Source organism: Echeneis naucrates, chromosome 5 (assembly GCF_900963305.1).
Source record: "Echeneis naucrates chromosome 5, fEcheNa1.1, whole genome shotgun sequence".
Lineage (NCBI taxonomy): Eukaryota > Metazoa > Chordata > Actinopteri > Carangiformes > Echeneidae > Echeneis > Echeneis naucrates.
The window spans coordinates 2335780-2357259 of NC_042515.1; the positions used below are offsets into that span (position 1 = coordinate 2335780).

A 21480-nucleotide genomic window follows, 5' to 3' on the forward strand; every position below is an offset into this window, starting at 1 on the left:
AAAAGCAGAGGTAGCATGTTTGAAAGATAAAAGTAGAAACTGAAGTTCCAGTAAAAGCACGTTCTCAGTATCTGAATTTTACCGTGAGGACCTACAGAATGTTAATTTGTTCATATAAATAAACAAACTGTCCCTGCGGTTGGATATTGTTAGAATGTTTATCAGCTACAACTCAACATTTGAAATATTTAAAAAATATTTTTTTACTGTCATAAAAAAAAAACACCACCAATAACATTTTTTTCCCAAATTTTTTTTATTATTGTATTCACCAGCAAATACGTACAAACCACAACTGCTGAACTGGTGTAGTTATACTGGTTTAGTTAATAGTAGTTAGTTGTGCAGCAGAATGGAGCAAAGCATTGTGGGAGATGCAGTCCAAGTCAGGTTTTATCATCCCTGTAATGAGTGATGTGGCCAAGATTTCACTTTTCTTCAGTGCAGCGCCTTTAAACGCTCTGACTTGGCTTTGAAAAAGGAACTTCCCTTCAAAGTTTGGCAACGAAGATGATAACAGGGCAGATAATGGCAGCCGGACAGGTATCATTGTTTGTTTTTCTCTGGAGATAATCAAACTACAAAAAACCCACAGGACCCTAAAAAGGGATCCGGGTCGTAGATGATCAAAAGGAAAAAGCAACACATTGATCTGGCCTACTAAATAATAAAAGCTCAGAATATTTTTGGTGTTTTTTTGGCAGAGCTTTCAATCTCTGAATTTGGCTGCATTAATAATGTAATTTTCTTACGGACTGCTCCCAAACCTCACAAAAAGTGGACCCTGAAAAAAAACACTAGACAAAGATTATAAAAACAGAGAACGCTAAAAAAAAACCAACTTCTTAGTCTGACAAAGACATTTAAAGTTAATTCTGCCACTTCGACATCCGAAGCACAACTGCTCATCGTTAGTGATCTAAAGTAAAGAGACGTCTGAGCGGGTCTCTGATTAAGGCACAAACCAACACGTCGAGATGAAGGGGCTGTCCCGCTGCGGTAAACAGGAGTTTTAACACTGTGTGTGTGTGTGTGTGTGTGTGTGTGTGTGTGTCCCAGGCTGGAGGGAGCACGTCAATCAAAAGAAATTCTTTGGTACATAAACAGGACCTGCTCAGACGGACTCTCTGTGACGCTGCTAAGCCATGTGGGATGGAGGTTACTATGGTTACGACATAAATCTTCTGCATTGTTATTTTCCTCCATATTTATTACCACAAACAGAAGATGTACTGCAGCTAAAGCGCAACATACACAAAGACCGAGTGTTTGTGTAGAGCTTCAGATTCAGGAGGCCAATGAAGAGTTACCAGAACGTTCAGGTCTTTCACCTCGAAACGCTTTCTCCCATTTTATAGCTATTTGTCAACTTTACAGGACTTTCCTTTCTATTTTCTGTCTCTCTCTTTTTTTGTTATTGCTCTTTTTCCTGTTTTTTATGAAGGTGATGTTTAGTTTTTTCCGCCTGCAGAAAAGCAACGTGCCTGGTTGCTTTAAATGAATTATACTACGTCACGTGTGAGAATGTGCCTGTGTGCAGCTGTGCAGCTCCTCTGGTCTAATGAGATCAGCCCAGTCATGACAGAACGGCTGAAGAAGGCTACAACAGAGTTTATCATAAGGCTAAAGCGATAAAGCTACGTTCAAGAGCGCAGAGCACCTTTTATAAAACATTTCCAGCATTAAGTGCAACAGCAAAGTGCTAAATATTGATACCTGATTATCAAAGCTAAACAGAGCCAACCAAACACACACACTCTCTCCAGGCTGGCCTGTGGTGGTGCCTCTGATGTCCACTGAATGGTGATAAAACCATATTGATGTGAATGGGAAAACTGTCAGCAGAGCAGAGCACTGATGAAGACTGATAGGAGTGTGTGTGTTTGTGTGTGTGGCTCTTGACTTTTAACCACGTCAGTCAAGACGTGATCTGCATAGTTAGTGTAGAAGCAGCAGAGGGAATCTATAACCTACACCGTTTTATCATCATCAGAGATGAATGATGACTTTTTTGAAAAATGGGGGGGTCGCCCCTGGCAACCTGGTTGGCTGGACAGCTGAGTGCTGAATTGTGTTTGGCTGATTGAGATTTCGGCAACATTAGGTTGGTCCCTGTGGAGTGGGGGGGGGGGGGGGGGGGGGGGCTGCTGATTACAAGGTGCATGATAGTGGTCTGGAATACAATCTGAAGGATTTCAGCTTTCTCGATGCATGCAGTGGGATTGGTGTTTGGAGGGAGGGGGGCTTAGGATTTGGCAGGAGCTGAAGGTTTGGTTGGTTCAAGCCCTCTCATTTTGAAATAAGAGACCAGCTGGTTGGGAACCTCAGCGAGGACCGACTGAGCCAAAGCTGTCCTGGGAGCCTGGAGAGAGAGAGACATCTGGGTAAAACATATTCTGATGTTGATCTAAAGTCGACACAAGCCTTCAGAAATCTAACAGCCCTTTTAAAATCAATGCACGTGTGAAATTTGTAGTCACAAGCCACAAAAGATGAAGATTTTCCACTAAAATTGCTGAAGGAAGTGTCATTTTCAGTTGATATGGATCTGTGCTCATTAGTCAGATCCTTAGAGACGAAAAGCCAAACCTGTTCCAATGTTTATACATCAACTGACTGTTGATGATTTGACTAATTCAGCTCCAGCTCAGGCTGGCTGAGACCTCGTCCTGCAGGAGCGCCTTCCCCTGATACTCAAACACAGAGTGAATACAAGGTGCCAGTTACTAACACACAAAGACTTACATCCTTGAACTGTCTGAATGGGACGAACTGGACGATGTCTCTGGCGACGGCCTCCCCCACCGTGGACCTCAGCACACCGTCGTCTCCGTCCAGGAGCTCCATGGCCTTAAAGTCAGCTGGCCCCACCCCTATAATGATGATTGACAGGGGTAGCCGCGACGCCCGGACTATGGCGTCCCGGGTCTGGTCGAAGTCAGTGATCTCACCGTCGGTGAGGATGAGGAGGACGAAGTATTGCTGCAGAGAGAGACAGACATAGATCACGTTGAGTGTGTGCTCGGATTAATGCCTTTCGTTCTTTCTGCGTGTTTCTTGTGTTTGCGCCCTCACAGAGGCAGTGTTGGCCTGTGCGGCACCGGTGGCGATGGAAGAAACATGGTTGATGATAGGAGAGAAGTTTGTGGGTCCAGAAAGTCTGAGCTGAGGCAAAACCATCCTGTAGGCCTCAATAATCCCCTCAATACCTGAGACACACAGAGGGGAACCAGAGATGGATGAAAATGTTTAGATTTGTTGAGCAGCCGAAGCAATCCAAGAAAACAGTTTGTTATAATCGGTCTACATGATCCTGACTGACGACATGTTAACTATCAGCCTCTCCAACACCAGACAACTGCCAATGAGCTGATTTTAAGTGGACTGTTATTATGACAATTTAACTGCATCATTTTCCAGCTATAGTCGCTTGAAAACCAAAGAAAAGTCAGTAAAAAAATGTAACACATTTAACCTGATAAGTTTTGTTTTGTTAGAGCATTTGGAAACACGTTGTGTACCTTGGCAGTAGGGGCTTGTGGGATTGAAGTTGAGGGCAAACTCATGATGTGCTGCCTAGGGGGAAAAAAAAAAAAAAAGACTTCAGTGAACCTTTCAGATTTTATACAGGATCATGTAGCTCACAAAAATGACTGCATTTAAATGAACTGTCTCAGTTTGCTCAGAGAGCTCACCTGGTAGTCTGGAGGCAGTTTGGCTCCAAACCCAAATGCTGGGAAGAGTTTATCACTGCAAAGAAAAATAAACAAAACAACCACTGTTACATTAGGGACATTAGCTTGGTTGGGAGATGAGAGATTTAGAGTGTGGGGGTCTGTGTTTCCATGACAACTCGGTTTTAGGGACTGGAACTTAAGATAGAAAGTTCACATTGAAGGGCATTATGTTTTGGTTTTAGGCTCTGAGGTTCGGAATATAAAAATAAGTCATATGTGTAATGTCAGTGAGTGTGTGTGTACTAACGTGTCATAGTCCTGGACCACCTGACCCACAGACCACAGAGCAGACAGGTATTGGTTCAGCCCGTCTGGACTCAAGTAGTGGAGAGAGTTGGGTGAGCGAGGATCCCCGTTAGAGCCAGTGAAGTCGATCCCCACCTATAGTGTTCATACAACATTCATATATGTAGTCACATGGAGACCTGATGAATCACTGAATCACTGAATCACATCTCTTCATCTTTAAACTCTCTGGAAACATTTGAAACATGAACCTGAATAAGATGTGTGGATTAAAATGTGTTTTCATATTGTCGTTGGCTTACAGTGAAGTTGACCTGGCAGCCGCCCATCACATAGTCCAGGAAAGTGTGCTGAGTGATCAGCTGGAAACACGGAGACACAAGTAAACAAAAACAATGAAGTCACAACACTAAAGGAAGCGTTCAGCAGGTTTGGCTGAGAGTCTACGATGCTCTTTATGGCTCTAAAGTCATTTTCCTTATTTTTCATCATTACAGCATCTTTAATATTCTTTATCAAAATTACTTTTGAAGACTTTGTTTTAAAGAGCGCAGAGCCTGAAACAACGTATTGAGCTCTATGTTTTATACAGCAGCAGCTTCCAGCAGGGGATTCTGGGTAATGTGGTCTCTACCTTGCAGCTCTTCACAAAGACAACTCCAGAGTTCTTGTAGCTCTTCTTCTTCTTCTGTTTCTCAGGGTGGATGCATTCGTACTGCACCTGGAGAACAACACATCCTACAGTTTAAAGCCACCTGTGAGCGGCCGACTGAGAGACCTCAGACGTTTGCGTAAACCTAAACTCACCGGTGAACCGTGTGCAGCTTTCTGCAGCTCAGAGACTTTTGCGGTGAAAGAACCAATCAGATCGTGAGATCCGTCGCTGTCATGATCGGAGCAATTCACCTGCAGGAAGAGGAGAATATTTAAATAAAAGATTTGATTGGCCGACGTGCTGCATGGTGGATTGATTGGTTTTATGTAATAACATCTGTGGCTCTGATAAGAGGAACCTTCAATGGTCTGTCGAGGTCACTGCAGCAGAACGTCTGCAGAGGAACACAAAACTTCTTCCAGCAAGGATTCAGATTGTTCTTCACCACCTGCACACACACAAAATGTCATCTTCACCATCAGTTCAATCTCAATAACATCATCCTCTGTGTGTGTGTGTGTGTGTGTGTACCTCTGTCCTGTAGACCAACTGCCACTTTCCGTCGTCTCCTTGTTTAAAAAACTCCAGGAATGGATCAGACTTTCCGAACGTGTCCTGAACGGAGAAAAGACAAAGTGCTATCATCTCATCCAGTGTGCTGATTTATTTGATGTCACGTAAACAAGAAATCCGGTTTCTGCAATCAGAGAGTGGAATGTAGTGGAAAGACAGATGGAACAAAAAGTAAAGTCTCGTCTGTCCTCTCAGAAAAACGGTGATGTGAACAAATTAATGTAACTCAGAGAAATAGCCAACTGTAAACATGTGTGTGAGGGCCATTAGATATTTTTATTGCAAACCAAATATAGATGATGGATTTATGAGGAGCTGGTGCTGCACAAAGGGGTTCAGGGGTGGAGGTGAAGAAAAGGAAGACGATGAGGAGGAGCAGAGATACCTTTTTGTCAAGGTGCTTAGCCTCCAGCTCCAACTCAATGGCCCTGTTGTCTTTTATCTCCTCTGCTGTGACCTACACACACACACACAATAGTTTTTATCATCACAGGTTCCACAGGGGAGTGAAATAATAATACACACACTCACACACTCCGTACATACAGTGATGGTTCCTTTCCCAGCAGGTTTGCCTTTCTTCAGCTGCAAAGGTCGGGTCAAGGTTTTACTGGAAACTATCTGAAACACACACAAACATTGGATCATTTATTTGTTTATTTATTTGACTCAGTAATAGTAATGACAGCATTTGAACAGCAGGGGGCAGATTTTCACTGCAAGTTATATTTGGCCACCAAAGTTACCAAGTAGCCTTCAATAGATGTGTTGGAGTGGGACTGGAAGGCCGTTTTGGTGCTCATTTGGTCCATACCTGTCCCAGGGTTATCTCGATCCCACCCAGGTAGTCATCGTCGCCGAGGTCAACTGAAGAGTTGTCGATATCGTAGACCCCCAGTTTCAGATTCTGAACGGTCTCAAAGTGATAGTCCAGTCTGAGACGCTGACTGAAGGACGGGCTGGAGGTGTTCTTCAGCCGTTCAGTACGACCCAGCTGAAAGACAGAGACACAACACGTTTCTTTTTTCTCACGCGCCTCAAAAATATTATCAGGACTCATGAAAGCTGCAGTGACTGCTGTTGTTACCTCAGTCCAGCTGTCGGCCGCCGTCTTCTGCAGCAGCACACACAGAGGATCAGACTTCGATCCGACATCTTTATCCAGCAGGTCAGAGCAGGAGACACTCAGCTCCACCTTTGAGACGCAGTCGGCCATCTGAGAGGGAACAGAGAGAGGCCTTCAGTGAACTTCAGTCTCACAGCAGATTTTATATTTGTTAGAATAAATCTGGTTCATTGGTTGTTCAAAATGTAGACAAAGTGAATAGGATTTCTGCGTGGGGAAGATTTTCAGTTTGCCAGAGCAGTGAGAACCAACAGCCTGGTCCTTTACATTCAGACCGTTTTCAAAACTGGAAGAGAAACAGACAGAGAATAAGCAGTGGCTGACTCTGCTGCTGTTTCAGGGCAGTATCCAAGGATGTGGTGCTTCTTAATCTATAAATAATTCAGTAAATTATCTACTTAAATTGCTGATTACACGAAGACCATTCCCGTCCACAGCATACTCAGAAATCAAGCGCTTTCCAGCGGCATACTCAACTGTGAACACATGAGCTGAAAAACCTGTAAGAACTCTGAGACAGCTTCTCGGTCTGCTCAGGTGAAACATTCAGGCGACTGAATGACAAGTCACACCAACAGCAGCCACCTCCATCAACACAAACCAGCCTTTTCTACCACATCAGTCACGGAGGAATCCTGAGCGACATCAGGTGGAGGTGGAGACAGACAGATGGAAAAGAGGGTTATAGGATTAAAGCAGCAAATCTTTATACTCCAGTTCAGCATCAATCCGAGAACCAAAATTGTTGCTGTTACTCTGCCAGTCAGCTGATCCCTTCATTGATTAACTGTTGCAGCTATAAGAGGATTTATTACCCACAAACATGCTTGACAAAGAGTCCAAATGAACTTCCTGTATGATGTTTCAAACTTCAGCCTGCTCTAAACTGATTCATGTCACAGCCACCTCACTTTTAACTCAAAGTAATAACAATCACACAGTAGTTAGGCAGAAGACTAGTCACGAGTCAACTTCCTCACCTTTACCTGATTTTATTATCTCACATTTTGATGCAGCACACACTTCCACAAATTGCTGAGATAAAACTGTACGACTTAAATGATATCTTCTGCACATGCAAAGGAAGCTGCTGGTCCTCCAACGGACAGAGCTGCCACCTATTTGGTCTTCTGACAGCAGCTACAGGACACGGCTGTCTCACACGCTGCTTTGAATAGACTGCCACAAAGATAAGACGGGCTTCACCTAACACAACCAGTAGTACTAAAGTGCACTTATCTCTGTATTTTTATTTCATATTTCACACAATTTCAGATTCATATATTGTTTCATCTCCACTATATTTAATTAAGAATGTGATGTTACTAGTTTGTAGGTAATTTTTATAAAGTTAAATATAATAATTTATCAATTCTTTTAAGAAAATTTATGGTGCGACTACTTTTAATTAGTTGAAAACATTGCAACTGAAAGTTGCTTTATTTCACAAATGAATCAATTTGGGCTGCAACAAAATTATATTGATTTGTTAGTTTTTAAGAAGGTTTGTGTGTTTTATTGTTTTAATTTTAGCTTTAATTTTAAGGATTTCATTTAGTGGATGTTTGTGGTACCTGCTTTAAGTTACACGACTGTCACGTCCAGTCTGACAAATCATTTCTGAAATAATGCAGCTTCTTTGTTTTTCCACAGGATGTTCTCATGAATATGACTTTTTTAAGCAGAGAGGAACAGCCAAATTCTCAAACTCTGTTTTAATACATAAACGACTTTTGTTTTTCTGTCTACGCAGTTCATATGTCATTAGTAACCTCCTCACACTGCAAGTCAACACAATTCAGTAAAAAGGAAAAATAAAGTAGTGCAAATGAAATAAAAAAATAAATAATCCCTAATGTGTAAAATGAGCTTTTAACCCCCCCACCTTCACAAAATCCGTGCTGGGATTATGAGGATCACAGCGGCACCTGAACGCATCACCGCCGTTTGACTGAATGAAGATGAACCCAAAACTATGAAAAAACGTCAGCCAGTTAAATCAGCTGGACTCACACAACACACAGTAAAAACCACCATCACATAAAAACACAAACAGACACACACACACACAGGCAGCACCTTTCTTTCGGGAGTGGTTGTGTTTTTAATCTCCTCCCAGGCAGCTCACACGGTCCGGCGGGGGAAACGACACTTTTTCAGCCCGAACAGAACACACAGCTGTGGTTGAACCAGCCCTGTGCGGATCCGCTCTGCGTGATATTCTGCAAATATCAACTTTAAACGGAGATTCGGCCTAAAAAATCGACTATAACTGCGGCGGGAGAGAAAACTAACTACCGTTAGCCCGGAAGCTTCAGGCGACAGGGCGCGGCCGAGGCACGCACTGCGCTCTGATTGGACAGGCGGCCCCACAACCGCGTCCTGATTGGACCGCACGGGTGTCAGTCACGCCCTGTGGCTTCAGCGGTTGGGCTCAGCTATCCAACGCCAAAGGAGACTTCCGCTAAAACCTCCAGAATAAAAGCAGCGTCAAAATAAAACGAAAGAGTGAAACTGCATAAAGAGAATGACCAACATTAATCACACAGCTAATGATCCCCAACACACAAAACAGGACAAAAATGCAATTATGGTAATGTATGCAGAGCACAAAAACAAAACACCCCCCCCCCCCAAAAAACAAACAAACAAACAACAAAACAGATGAAGCCTGAAGGAAACCGGATCAAACTGCAAGATTCTTTATGACAATTAAACCCATATGCCCTCCCGTCTTTGGAAGTAAATATGGGAACTGACACTGTCCATGTACCCATCTGAACAACTACTGCCGCTATTATTTGAAGACTACACATTTCAAGCAATGAGAGCAACGACAATCCACAAAGCAAGCTGGATATTTTCGTTCTAAACAGATTATGATGGATGTGTGTTGCAGCACATTTCTTTCCAAATCAGCTATATAAGGTGGGGTATTTTTGTAATGCCTCGAATAGATGTCTCTGGGGTCAACCAACACCTGTTTCTGGACATTTGATTTATGTATTGACAACAAAAAATTAATAGTGCCGCTCCTTACTGAACTCATTTTCTTTTGTCTATGTTGCAACACTTTCAACATGCAGAATAAAAATTTCTATGCTTTTTATTTTCATGTATTTACATTATAAAGGCCTCTTGCTTCTCGCCCTATGTCAGCTGTGATTGGCTCGTCGGTAAAGACTTTTTTTTCCCTCAGAGAAACAGATTGTTCCTGAGGAATAAGCCTTGACACTCACAGATTAAATACAATCCTGTGACGTCGAAGAGCAGACGCCCTGGCTGGATGTAGTGTTGCTGCTGCAGAAACGTGCCTAATGGACTGAACTAACATCATCAGAAAGAGAACTGAACAGTCTTGAAAGCATAACTGACACAATTAAGGCAGAGAAGCATGAAACTGAACGCAGCACAAGCCAACTTCATCACACAGACCAAGACAGTTTAATTTTATTCATCCTTGAGCAGCAAAAACCACAGTGGGATCACAAAAGGCTGCAGCGTATCACATCACAAATGAGAAGGAGAGCAGGGAAGAGAAAAAAACAAAAAAAACAAAAAAGCTGCAATGGTGAGGGAAGAAAAAGCAGAAAAATGTGACAATATGTTGAATCTTGAAAATCACTTACACACAGAAAGACTGCGCTCCTGTTCAGATTGTCTTTATCATCATACGTTTCTCATCTTCAGACCCACCTCCCTGAAAAAATGCTCCTATGCTTCTGTTTCTTTCTCATCTCCATCATCTCCTGTTCTTTATTGGAAATTTCTTGACAGCCATAGGATGGTGTACAAAATCAGCGACAACCCAAATCTGTGCGAATGACTGAGGGAAATGTTCAATAACGTCATGCAGGTCCTGTACTTAAGAACTGCAACAGGATTGTAGAAAATATAGATCGGTACACTTTTCGAACTGGGCTGAGTATGATGATTTTTAAAATGGACACATTTTATTTCATAATGATCTAATCTTATCTTTCTTTAACCATCCAACTGCCTAATAAATCAAGAAAAGGAAAGGCCTGCAAGGGAATAAATATCGCACAAGAACTTTGCAGCACAGAAAAGGTGGGGCAGAGCAATAATCTATCATATTTAATAGTCCATTAGCTACCACAACGGAAGTCAGCAGCACATAGGTTAGAATAATTTGATTCCTCAGCTCAGTCATAGCTTTTTGTCAAAAACAAGCTCCAGAAAAATGTTGTTTGGTACGTACCAAAAGACAACACTGAATTTATGAGGTATTCATCATTTTGTGGAGACCAAGCTTCATCTCGCACTCTCTCTCGTCCCGAGCCAAACTGCGCATTCAGCTCACGGTGCCGGAATCAAGTGGAACGGTCTTCACCTTTTCAATAACAATACTACGATTATTACTTTACTATCAAACAACCCAGTTCATCAACAGTTTAGTTGGAAGGTTTTCACAGATGACAGACTGAGCTACTGCTCTGAAGCCTGTGGTTAGAGGAAACAAAACACAGACCTGCTTTATACATTTTACGTGCCAAACTTTACTGTGAATTGGCCCTTGATGCCAGCACATACCACCCAGAGGCCAACACCTATCATCTTAATGTTTCCATGAACAGACCATCGACCACGTAGGCCTCCACCTGCTGTTTGTGCCTGTTACATGCTCAGACCTACAGGACACTGTCTACCATTTCCATGCTACCAGCTAACATATCCTAAATGCCACCATCTCTCTTAAGACCTCAATGCTGCAGACAGACTAACATCTGCTCTTCACAGGTTAACGTTAGGTGACTGATTCACTATCTGCAGTTTAGCATTTACAGCCTGAATGCTGTCTATGCAGATATTAACCTGCAGAATTCTGAAGGCTGTAATCTACCAACTCCACGTCCCCGAAAATTCTACTCAAGGTGACGATGACGACGGTTCAGGCTAAAACTGAACACAGAAATGTCACTGTTGATCTGCAGCCTGTCGTGTTTTTAATGCCGTACCTCGATGTCCGTCACTCACCTGCAAGTCCTGCTTTCTGTGTCTATTGATCAGTATATCGTTTGCTGCCTTTTCTCCACACAACGCCAATACAATCACTTTACCAACAACTGGAGGGTTTCACACACACACACACACACCCCGACATTGCATGCGCAGTATCCAGTGTGTTGGTATCACTGTACCACTTCGGAGGTTAACCATTTCCTGAAAGTAGCAGACATTTCCTCTTCAGGCAAAAATCACTCTCGAGTTGCTTTCTGCGATTATGGTTTAGTACAATATTTAATATGGAAGACTGTGCGTGCTCTACATAGATGATAAATAACTAATCCTTTAGCTGAGAGCAGCTGAGGTCACCAATGAGACTGGAACATTAATGTTGAAATAAAAACCTGGATGTCAATCCATAATCAAATGATGTCAGTAGTAATTCATTTAATGACCCGAGTTCTGTTAATTCACTTGCATACGTTTTGTGTTTCCTCATCACTGTTACCTCTGATCCATATTTAATGAAGAAGCCGAAGCTTCAGCTGTGTGACAGCAGCCACTGAACAGCCACAAAGAAGACTTCTGATCTTAAGCACTCATTAGTGACCTCAGCTCTAAGCTGCAGCAGTAATACTGAGGAGTTGGAGTGTGCCGTTTTTCTGGCACACAGAACACTAAAGGCGTGGGAAATGAATGCTATGAAGCTGTTATAACAGTTAACTGCTGCACTGGCCCAGCTGTTGGCATCAAAATGGACATCCTTACTGATGCTTAGAAACAGCACAAGTGAAAACCGCTGTTGATATATCAGAAGAGAACAAATTCTATTTGTTAGGTAGCCAACATTTCAGTCAGAAAAAATGAATTAAAACAAAACACTGCACTTAGCAGAGATTGTATATTCATTTTGATCATCTTGATTAAAAATTGCTGTCAAAGCAAAGCAATGATTACTTAAGACACAAACTTAGAACTTTATGTTCTTCATTGCAATGGAAATGTCAAAATGAAGGTCCACTGTACTCCAAACCATCCCAGTTTTTAATTCATTTATCAAAATAAATAAAATCAGGTACAAGTACCGATAACAACAAATAAACCAGTGGATAAGGTAGGTTTCCATCATTAGACAGTGAAGAGCAAACAATCAGGGAGAGCTGATCGCAGGTGAGACCAGTTGTGCATCAAGAATGTCCTTTTATTAACCAAAGCAAAGGAGACTCCACATCATGTACGGTTATACGATCATACAAGTTTGTTCACACTGACAAGAGAAAGAAAAATTTGCTTTAAGGTGGAAACATTTGTCAAACATACATAGAACAAAAAGCTACTCAACTAAAAATGCTAGACTTTTTCTGAGCGCTCTACAGTCCAAACACGTACTGAGCATGTGCTGTTGAAAAGGGGGTAGAGGGGGGTAGGGTTGATAGGTTCGAGAGCTCCAGGTCATTATTTACAAAATAAAACACGCATCAGCAATCTGTCCATCCCACATCCAAGGAGCACTGTTGTAACACGGAAGTGTATCCACAGAAATGTTACCATAGCAACAGATGACAACAGAGCTTGATGTCAGTGTAGTTTTTACCGTAGCAATGGGGCATGTCAACATTTTAACATAGCAAGAGAGCATAAACGTTTGATCATAGCAACAGAGCTTTATATCATAATCTTACCATAGCAACAGAGAGTGTGAAGACTTTACCATAGCAACAGAGATCCAACATTTCACTGTGGTAGAAAAGCTTTTCATCTACAGCGTGTTTTTACCATAGCAACAAAGCATAAACATTTTATCATGGCAACATACTTTGGCTTTGCATCATAAATTTACCCTAGCAACAGAGCATGTAAAGATTTTACCAAAGCAAAAGAGCATGTCAATTTTTAAACCACAGCAACACAGCATATTTCAGCGCACACAGCAACAATGCTTTGTCATTTTCATCATGTTACCATAGCAACAAAACAAGTGAGTGTGTTTGTTCAGTGTGTCAACATGATTTCACAAAAAGCTGCACTGTCATGAAAACAAAGTAAGAAAAGAACCAAAGTCCTACCACCACCACCACCACCACCATCAGCAGCAGCAGCAGTTTGTGCTACTAGAGTCAGTGGGGGAGGTTCAAGAAAGAACAAAGTCTGGAGTCTTCAAACTGGACAAACTGCTGGGGGTGGGGCTTACCTGACATTATCTACACACATTACAGGGGAAGGTCTTAACTGGGAAACACTTGAAAGTTGAGTTTTGACTCCAGAGGTTTGTGATGGCTGACACCTGGACTGCATACCCAGGTAGGTGATTCATCTTTTATCTACAGTAAGTCTGTTTGCAGTGAGGCTTTAACCCAGGCTTATCTTGACCTTACGGGCTCCAATAGGTCGGTCATTGAGGTCCATGACTGCAGCAGCAGCCTCCTCGTGGTTCTGAAAGGCCACCATGGCCTCACCAGTTGGCAGGCCTTTCTCACTGAACTGTAGGCAAACTGAGCCCGGCAGCACTTGGTAGCCATAAAAGAAGTCCATGATCTCGTCCACAGTTACAGTGAATGGCATGTTCTGAAGTTTTACAATTGTCGGGCCAGCGGCACCACGTTGACTGTTGGGATTGCTGGATGCTCCAGGGGCTGGCTGGTTACGGAGACCATCAGGTCCTGGTGTGAACCCCGGCTGCCCACCAGCGGCCCCGCCTCCTGGGCGCCCTTGATTGTTGTTAGCCCCTCCTCCTCGGCTCTGCCCTGCTCCTCCTCCTCCTTTTCTATTGGCATTCTCAAAGGGCACCAAGCCCCTTAGCCCCTCCTGACTGAACACTGCTCCCCCAGCTCCGGGTCGAAAGCCAGGGGGCTCTAGGATTGGGGCTCCAGGAAGACCAGCAACTAGTGGAGGAGCCACTCCCAAATTCACATCCCCAAGCCCTGCTGCCAGAGGAGGTAGAGGTGGAGGCCCTGCAAGCCCATTTCCAGGTGCTGAAAATGGAGTTACAAAGGGGGCACTGTTTAGGTTTCCCATAGTGTTTCTGAGAAAGTTAAACTCCTCCCCACTGATTCCAGCAAATGGGTTGATTGGGGGCTGTTGGGGACTGGGCTGGGGCTGCTGGTGCTGATTCTGATTATGGTTTTGCTGGTTCTGGTTGCGTTGCCCCCTCTTGTTCTGGGGAGGGGGATTCCTCTCAATTTCCTTCATCTGGTCAAAGGTCACCAGGTGGACAAAGGCGTCACGGCCATTAAGTTTTTGACGGTGGAGTCTTTCAGCTTTGCGGGCGTCTTCTTCAGTCCGCAGCTGGAAGATGGCTTGCCCTAAACCGTTGCCATGGCTATCTGTCAGGACCTTTAAGGTATCTTCATAAAGACCCACACCTTCCAAAAAGGCACGAACATCCTTCTTAGATACGTTGTAAGGGATGTTGGTGATGTGGGCACAGTTCCTTGGAGTTTTTAACCCATCCTGGTTCTTGCCATCGCCCTGTGCTGCTTCCCGTTTGCGGATAGTATCAATCTTTTCAAGCATTCCCTTCCGGCTGATTGGATGGACCTGAATGAAACGGGTGCCCATATATTGCATGTGAGCACCCAGAGCAGTCTTGTGGTCCTGTTCTGTTTTGAACTCAAGGAAGCCCTCTCCTGTGGCACGCCCATTGGGCCCATATGCAATGTAGATGCTGTCCTCTATGATGGCCAAATTCTTAAAGAAGTCCTTAATTTGTTTCTTGTCAGCTTCATAGGGAAGACCCTTCAGGTAGACACAGAACTCCTGTCGGTGGGGAGAACGTGACCTTCCTCGCTGATCCCTGCCTCCAGACCCAGCATTACCACGACGGTTCTGCTGATCCTGTGGTTCGTTACTGTTATTTAATTTGTTGCTATTGTGAGGTGCGTGGGCACCTGTGCCGTCACTGATGCTGGCCCATTGACGCTCAGAGGATGGAGTGATCTCAATGAACCTTTGGCCCATCATACCACCTCCCCTCTTCACAGCTTCGAAGCTATCCTGAGCTGAGAAGAACTTGACCATAGCCCTGCCAGTTGGCCGACCCTGCCCATCCCTCAGTAAACGAACTGCCTCCACCCCGAGACCCCGAAAAAACTCCCTAACCTCAACCTCCGAGCATGAGAATGGGAGGTTCTGAAGGAGAACAAACAACTCATCAGGATTTGCTGCTCCTGTGGCTGCAGCAGCAGCAACCTTCATATGTGCCTGAAGACCAAGAGAGGCCAAAGGTGAGAGAGGATTAAATAGCATCGGATTGGGCGTTCCAAGAGGGAGACCGGAGCCTAGTCCAGCTGGGGGTGGTAGGGAGGGATTGAAGGGTGGCAGGGAGGACATGTGAGGAAGGTGGGACATAGGAGGCACAGGAGGTCCTTGGGACAGTGGAGAGACAGTAGGGACAGGAGGCAGGGAGGAGACTGGAGGGGGAACTGGAATGGTGGGCAGTGTGGGCATTGGGGGCATGGAAGGCATGCTGGGGAGTGGAGGGATAGGAGGGGGGCCTGCATTGAGTGAAGCCAGAGCTGTGGTGATTGTGGGGGTAGAGCTGTAGCTGTTGGGGAAGCAGGGTACCACGCTGGCCAAGCTGGCTGCTGTCTTGTTGCTTGGTTGCTCCTGAGTTGAGCTTGCTGCTGTCACTGAGGCTGGGGTGTTACTGAAACCCTGATTTCCATGACTACCACTTCTCCCCCCCGCCCCTGGCTGCACTGTGGGTATAGGGGCAGTGCCCGTTTGCCGGTTAGAGTTTCCTGCTGCAGGTGTCGCTGTCTCAACAGCACCTGCGCCGGCCTCAAACCTGCGGCGGCTAAGCTCAATCATGTTCTGCATTTCCGTTTTACTGCTAAGCAACAGTGACACTTTGGAGCCCTTAATGGACCCGCCTGTACGCATCATCCCCAGCCGGGCGTCCTCGTCAGTGGCAAAGACGATGAAGGCTTCCCCATGCTCACCCCCCACGATGTGCACTCCCCCGTCAGGGATGGTGAGGCCAGAGAAGAAGTGTCTGATGTCCATGGTGCCGGCTACTATGGGCAGACCCTGCAGCCTGATGACTACCGCCATACTGACTGCTAAACAACAGCCCTACAACCTGGGGAGAAAGCAACACTACTGTCAGATGAGGAGCAGAAAGAGAGAGACCAGTGGTTTCCAAATGTTTTTTTTTTTTTCTTTAGGAAGTCAAATCTTAAACAGGCTGCAAGCCAATGAATGCTTGGGGTCACTGCAAAGTTTGGAAAGTGGACCAATTCTGGGCCTTGACATTTGGAAACCAGTGGTGTTTGGAAGGGGGTTTGGGGTCAAATTTTAGCAAAATTGCAGAAAACTGTCTCCACCCATTTGCTGGTTTTAATACTTTTGATCATGCTGCACATTAGACTTTTTGTTAGACCCCAACAGAAGCAACCTTAAGCATTAACACAGCTTCACGGTTCAATCATTTTTCAAGAAATACATGACAAGTAATAAATGAGGGAAAGGTGTTAATGTTTGGCAAACATTTATAAAAGCTAAATCTCTGATGAGGATACACACAATAAAGACCTTATAGAAAGTGTAAGAGAGGGGAACCAAACACATCAGATCTCCAAACTCACAGAGCTGATCCTGAAGCTACAAATGGCACATTTTCTTTTCAGCTGTCACAAATGGTTTTACTGACAAATTATAAGCAATTAAGACGGGGAATGTGATTTACAGTGCAAATACAACATTTGTCATTGGATTTTTATTCTTGAGTGCGCAAAATCTTTAATTAGTTGGCAAAGTACACCAATTTTCTTTTTCTGGAGCAAGCATGCATCAAAGGTGAGTATTTCTACAATGCCGTTTAGAGATATTCCTGGGATTTTACCTTTGTGTGAAATATATTGTGCAACAGTAAACCCCCATAAATGTCATGCAACTAGCAACTTACCAATGCTACTAAACTATGAATACATTCTCTGTTTAGTGGACAAATGAAACCTGTAGGGTACTGAAACTTGGTGAAAAAGGTCAAGAAAACATAAACTGCTGTTCAATATGTTTTGGTGGAACTTCAGTGTTTACAGAACAGGCTAACAGGGACTTTTGGATTAGCTTCCTATGACTGACATCTGGTGGCAGGCTGCACATTTTAAGATTGCGCTTCATAACTTGCAGACCTAAAACTTATCAAAGTGCTGAATATAAAAAAAGCATTGTGTGACTTCAGTCTTACAACTAAAAGGATGTTTTTGATCTAAACATAGCACATAAATGAAATTACAAAATGTCGTCATGTCAACAACCACAAGAGACTTTCAAAAACAAGCAGCAGGAAAACCAAAATATTGCAGATTTCCTACCTGACAGTAGAGAAACCAAAACCCATCATGACTAAAGCTAAAGCTTGGCAGTGAATCGCAAGTCTTACCCAACTCAAACCTTTCTCAGAACAAGAAAATGTACTTAACTGCAGATCAGAAATGCTGACCTACATAAAATCAGCCAGCAAACACCACCTGTACCAGCCTGCAAACAACAAACCACAACCAAGCACCTATTCTGCTACAAGAAACCAAACACCTGTGAGCAGGACTGATCTGGCTGGTTCTTCAATCCTGAGGAAGCACAAAATCAGCAAGTGGCATTACAGCTTGTGGCTGCACGATTCCCACCACATAAGCCACATAGCAACCAGCAAATCTGCAATACATTTTAAACAAACAAAAAATAGCATCATGTCATCAAGAACAAGAGCTGCAACACAATCCAACATTTTTAAAGAGCCAGAACGAGAGCAACATGAGCATCATGTCAACCAAAGCAACATTAGCATTATATCAACCAGAGCAACATTAGCATTATATAAACCAGAGCAACATCGGAAACTGATTGGACAGCACAGCACAAAAGACAGCAGCTGATCAGAAGAGAAAGCAAACAGAAGAGAGGTGGCGCTCAACAGGCCAACTAACACTGACAAACACGTCCAGCTGAGCAGTACTCTGTTCCACAAACATCTCAAGATACTCTGGATACTCTAACCATGATCCTGGACCGTCAGGCTTAAGTTGCAATTCAGGGTGGAGAATTTTAGTTTACTAATATCTAAGCTCATAAAATGTATTACTGAAAAATATTTTAGCTGGGCAGCACAGTGGCATAGTGGTTAAAACTCTTGCCCCACAACAAGAAGGTCGCGGGTTCAGTTGCTGGGCCCCTTCTGTGTGGAGTCTCCATGTTCTGCCTGCGTGGGTTTCCTCCCACCATCTTAAGATACCATGTTTGGGTTGATTGGTGACTCTAAATTGTCCATAGTTCTAAGTGTGAGTGGTTGTTGGTCTGTCTGTCTCTGTGTGTTGGCCCTGCAGTGGACTGGAGACCTGTCGGGGTGAGCCCGCCCTCACCCCATGTGAGCTGGGATTGGCTCCAGAACCCCCTGTGACCCAGAAACGGATAAGCGGTAGAAGATGATTAAATGAATGAATGTTTTAGTGCATATCTTTCATCAAAATACCTCCAACATCAATGTTGTGCTCAACCTTAGCACTGACAAATCCCATCAACACTGATGTATGACTATTTTTCCACTGTGGACATCCAATCCTTCCTTCTGAGTGTCAGCCAGCTCAAAGTCTGTGTGAAGCACCAACAGCAGCAAGAAGAAAAAAGACAAAAGGAGAATAAACGGCAACCAGAGTATCCAAAGTCAGACAAAAAAAAAGGTTTGACTGAAGGTGTAGTTTGCAGTCACTTGAAAAAAGACTCACAATAAAGCTGATAGAAGACTGAACCTCAATTGAATGGGCAGAAAAACAACCATGGAAAATCTAATGCAGCAAATCCATTCATAAAGAACAAAGGACCATCATGAATATGTAACTGTCCACATGCTGTTGTCATCCTCAACACATGATATAACTGAAAAGAGGAGTGGAGTGGCATCCTCCAGGTCCAGAGCTCACAGCCTTTTTCCAACACAGTATTATGGACTTTAACTACAGCTGTGCTTTTTGTACATTTTCTGTCCATCTGTTTCAAAAGTCAAATGTCTGGCTCTACTGGAATGGACACACAGACCTGCACATCCTGCACTGCGACCCAGACAACAAAAACACAAATAAGAGAGGAGAAAACTGTAGTGCAGAACTACAGCCCCTTTCAGGCATGCAGCTGTATGTTGTCCCATGTTTGGTTTAAAAGTTAGTTAACACGCAGCTGCAGGACCCCAGTCCTCCTTTGGGGATGTCTGAAAGGGGCTTAAAACCAGTGAAACAACCGGCCAAAGGAGACCCAGACTGTCTCCCTGACGCAGGTCGATCATCTCGAACAGGCTACCTGCTCACATCAACAGGTGAGGTCCTGTGAGTGCTGCGACGTCACGGCCAAGGGGCGTGACCTTTGGTCGCCATTGGAGCCGAAGTTAAGATGCATACAGCGCTTTTTCATAGGTCAAACTCACACATCCTGCCTCCCCATCAGGGCCACAATGGGAAGAAAACTAACAAATAAATTAAAACAAAACAAAAAAAAAAAAACACTAAAACGAGCCGAGCGGACCAACGCAGGAAGGAGAAGTTAACAATATCTCAGCTAGCTAGCTGAGAGTGACGGTTGGCTTTGGAGAAGATAAAAACGGCCTCACCGGTTTATCCAAACAGTCGTTGTTGAAAACATTAAACAACATTAATTGTGGGCAGTGAGGCCCTCGCACGTGGGGCTAACTAACTGGAAGACTTATCTTATCTTAGCTTAGCTTAGCTTAGCTGTGTGAGCAGGCTAACGTTAGCCACCTAGCTGGTTGGGAGCTTCGCTTTGTGTCGGAGCGGAGCAGCGGACAGAAGGCTCGCTTTTAGCGGCTCCTCCCGAGCCGGGCTGCCGGTGTGAGTGCGTTACTGAGCGGGCTGCCGCTGCTGGGAGTCTTACCGAGTAATTTGTCAACAAACACACTGAGGTTTAGCTCATGAACGGCGGACTCTTTTCTTCTGTGCTCGTCTTTCTGCAGGATGCTTCGGTGCGTGCGCGAAATGTCGGCGTCAATCATCGCGAGAACACACGGTGCTGGCGCGAGAAGACGCGGCGTTTGCGTCTCTCCTGACGTCAGAGCGGGACCGCCCCCTGCCGGCAGAAAAAAAAACATACAAGCAAACAACAACACACAACAAAGTAATCAACTCTCACTGGAAGAAGTTAAATAGCTCATAAATTAGTAAACAAACAATACATCTGATTATTATAGGCTGATTATTCACACACTTCATAAAACCATCAAATCAAATCAGATTTATTTGTGTAGCGCCAAATCATAACAAAGTTACATCAAGGCACTTTACATAAAGAGCAGGTCCAGACCAAACAGACCCAACAGATCCCCCGATGAGCAGGAAAAACTTCCTTTAACCCTGCTGTTGTGTTCTCAGTCACTTTTGACCAGGATCATTTTATTCCATTTTAAATCCATAATAATACATATATTATCACCTAATGTTGTGTTAGATCTTTTTGTCAACTTCAGCTCTTGTAAACATTACATGTTTTGAACTTCTATTTTTTGTGTATGTCCTACAGGCCTCATTTACTGAGCTCATACCACTCGTTTTTTTAAAGAAAAAAACATTACAGACAAATTATTTTGACAATAACAAATACTAAGATGAAACCTGCTGTGCTTCACTGAAATGTTTACCAAAGTCACTTTTTTGAAACCAGTTAAATGATCTAAACTGTGGCACAAAATAACAACTTTTGTGTTCCTGATCAAAACTGACCGGTAACCGATTAATTTATAAAAAAAAACAGCACAGGGAAAACTACAACTATACTACAAAAGTAAGCTACAAACACCTTGAACCACACACAGCTTGAACACATTTGCAGCTTTCTTTTGTAGCTCTGAAAAGACAGTGTCATGTCCATGGTCCTCAGTTTTGCCCTCTCATACCCACATTGGGAAATATGCTGAGGTGTGTACACCACATCTGTGGCACACAGCTTGTTTTTTTATCTCTTGGTGCACACTGTTGGCACCTCTTTCTTCTGACTCCTCTTTCTCTGGCTGGCACACTAAGAGTACACATTCTTAGAACTGGGAGAAACAGGGATTTAGGAGAAGCATGGTTATTGTCAGTGCATGTAAGGGGAGAGATGCTCAGTCCTCCCCCCCAGCAGTCTAGGCCTATAGCAGCATAGCTAAAGAGTAGATGGACTTTAACTTTTTAACT

General features: G+C 43.8%; 1 protein-coding gene across 2 annotated transcripts; it reads right to left on the reverse strand.

Moving 5' to 3' along the window:
- Positions 1-237: 237 nt before the first annotated feature.
- Positions 238-20299, reverse strand: LOC115043115 (copine-1-like). 2 transcript variants are annotated; one of them, XM_029501295.1, is made up of 16 exons: positions 20186-20299; positions 6299-6427; positions 6026-6205; positions 5758-5832; positions 5597-5668; positions 5170-5253; positions 4997-5086; positions 4791-4889; positions 4618-4704; positions 4286-4345; positions 3985-4118; positions 3696-3750; positions 3522-3576; positions 3076-3209; positions 2746-2982; positions 238-2362 (listed from the first exon to the last, which is right to left on the reverse strand). In XM_029501295.1, exons 2-16 carry the CDS (start codon positions 6425-6427, stop codon positions 2246-2248), a joined length of 1608 nt encoding a protein of 535 aa, XP_029357155.1. In that variant the 5' UTR covers positions 20186-20299; the 3' UTR covers positions 238-2245. The 2 variants fall into 2 exon arrangements, with proteins under 2 accessions (XP_029357155.1, XP_029357152.1); XM_029501292.1 differs by lacking the exons at positions 238-2362; positions 2746-2982; positions 3076-3209; ... (10 more) ...; positions 6026-6205; positions 6299-6427 and adding an exon at positions 12402-16385 and having other exon boundaries at positions 20186-20292.
- Between the last annotated feature and the right edge of the window lie 1181 nt (positions 20300-21480).

Coding starts and splice junctions, on each gene's coding strand:
- LOC115043115 (XM_029501292.1), bottom strand. CDS start 16,357: ATGGCGGTAGTCATCAGGCTGCAGGGTCTGCCCATAGTAGCCGGCACC.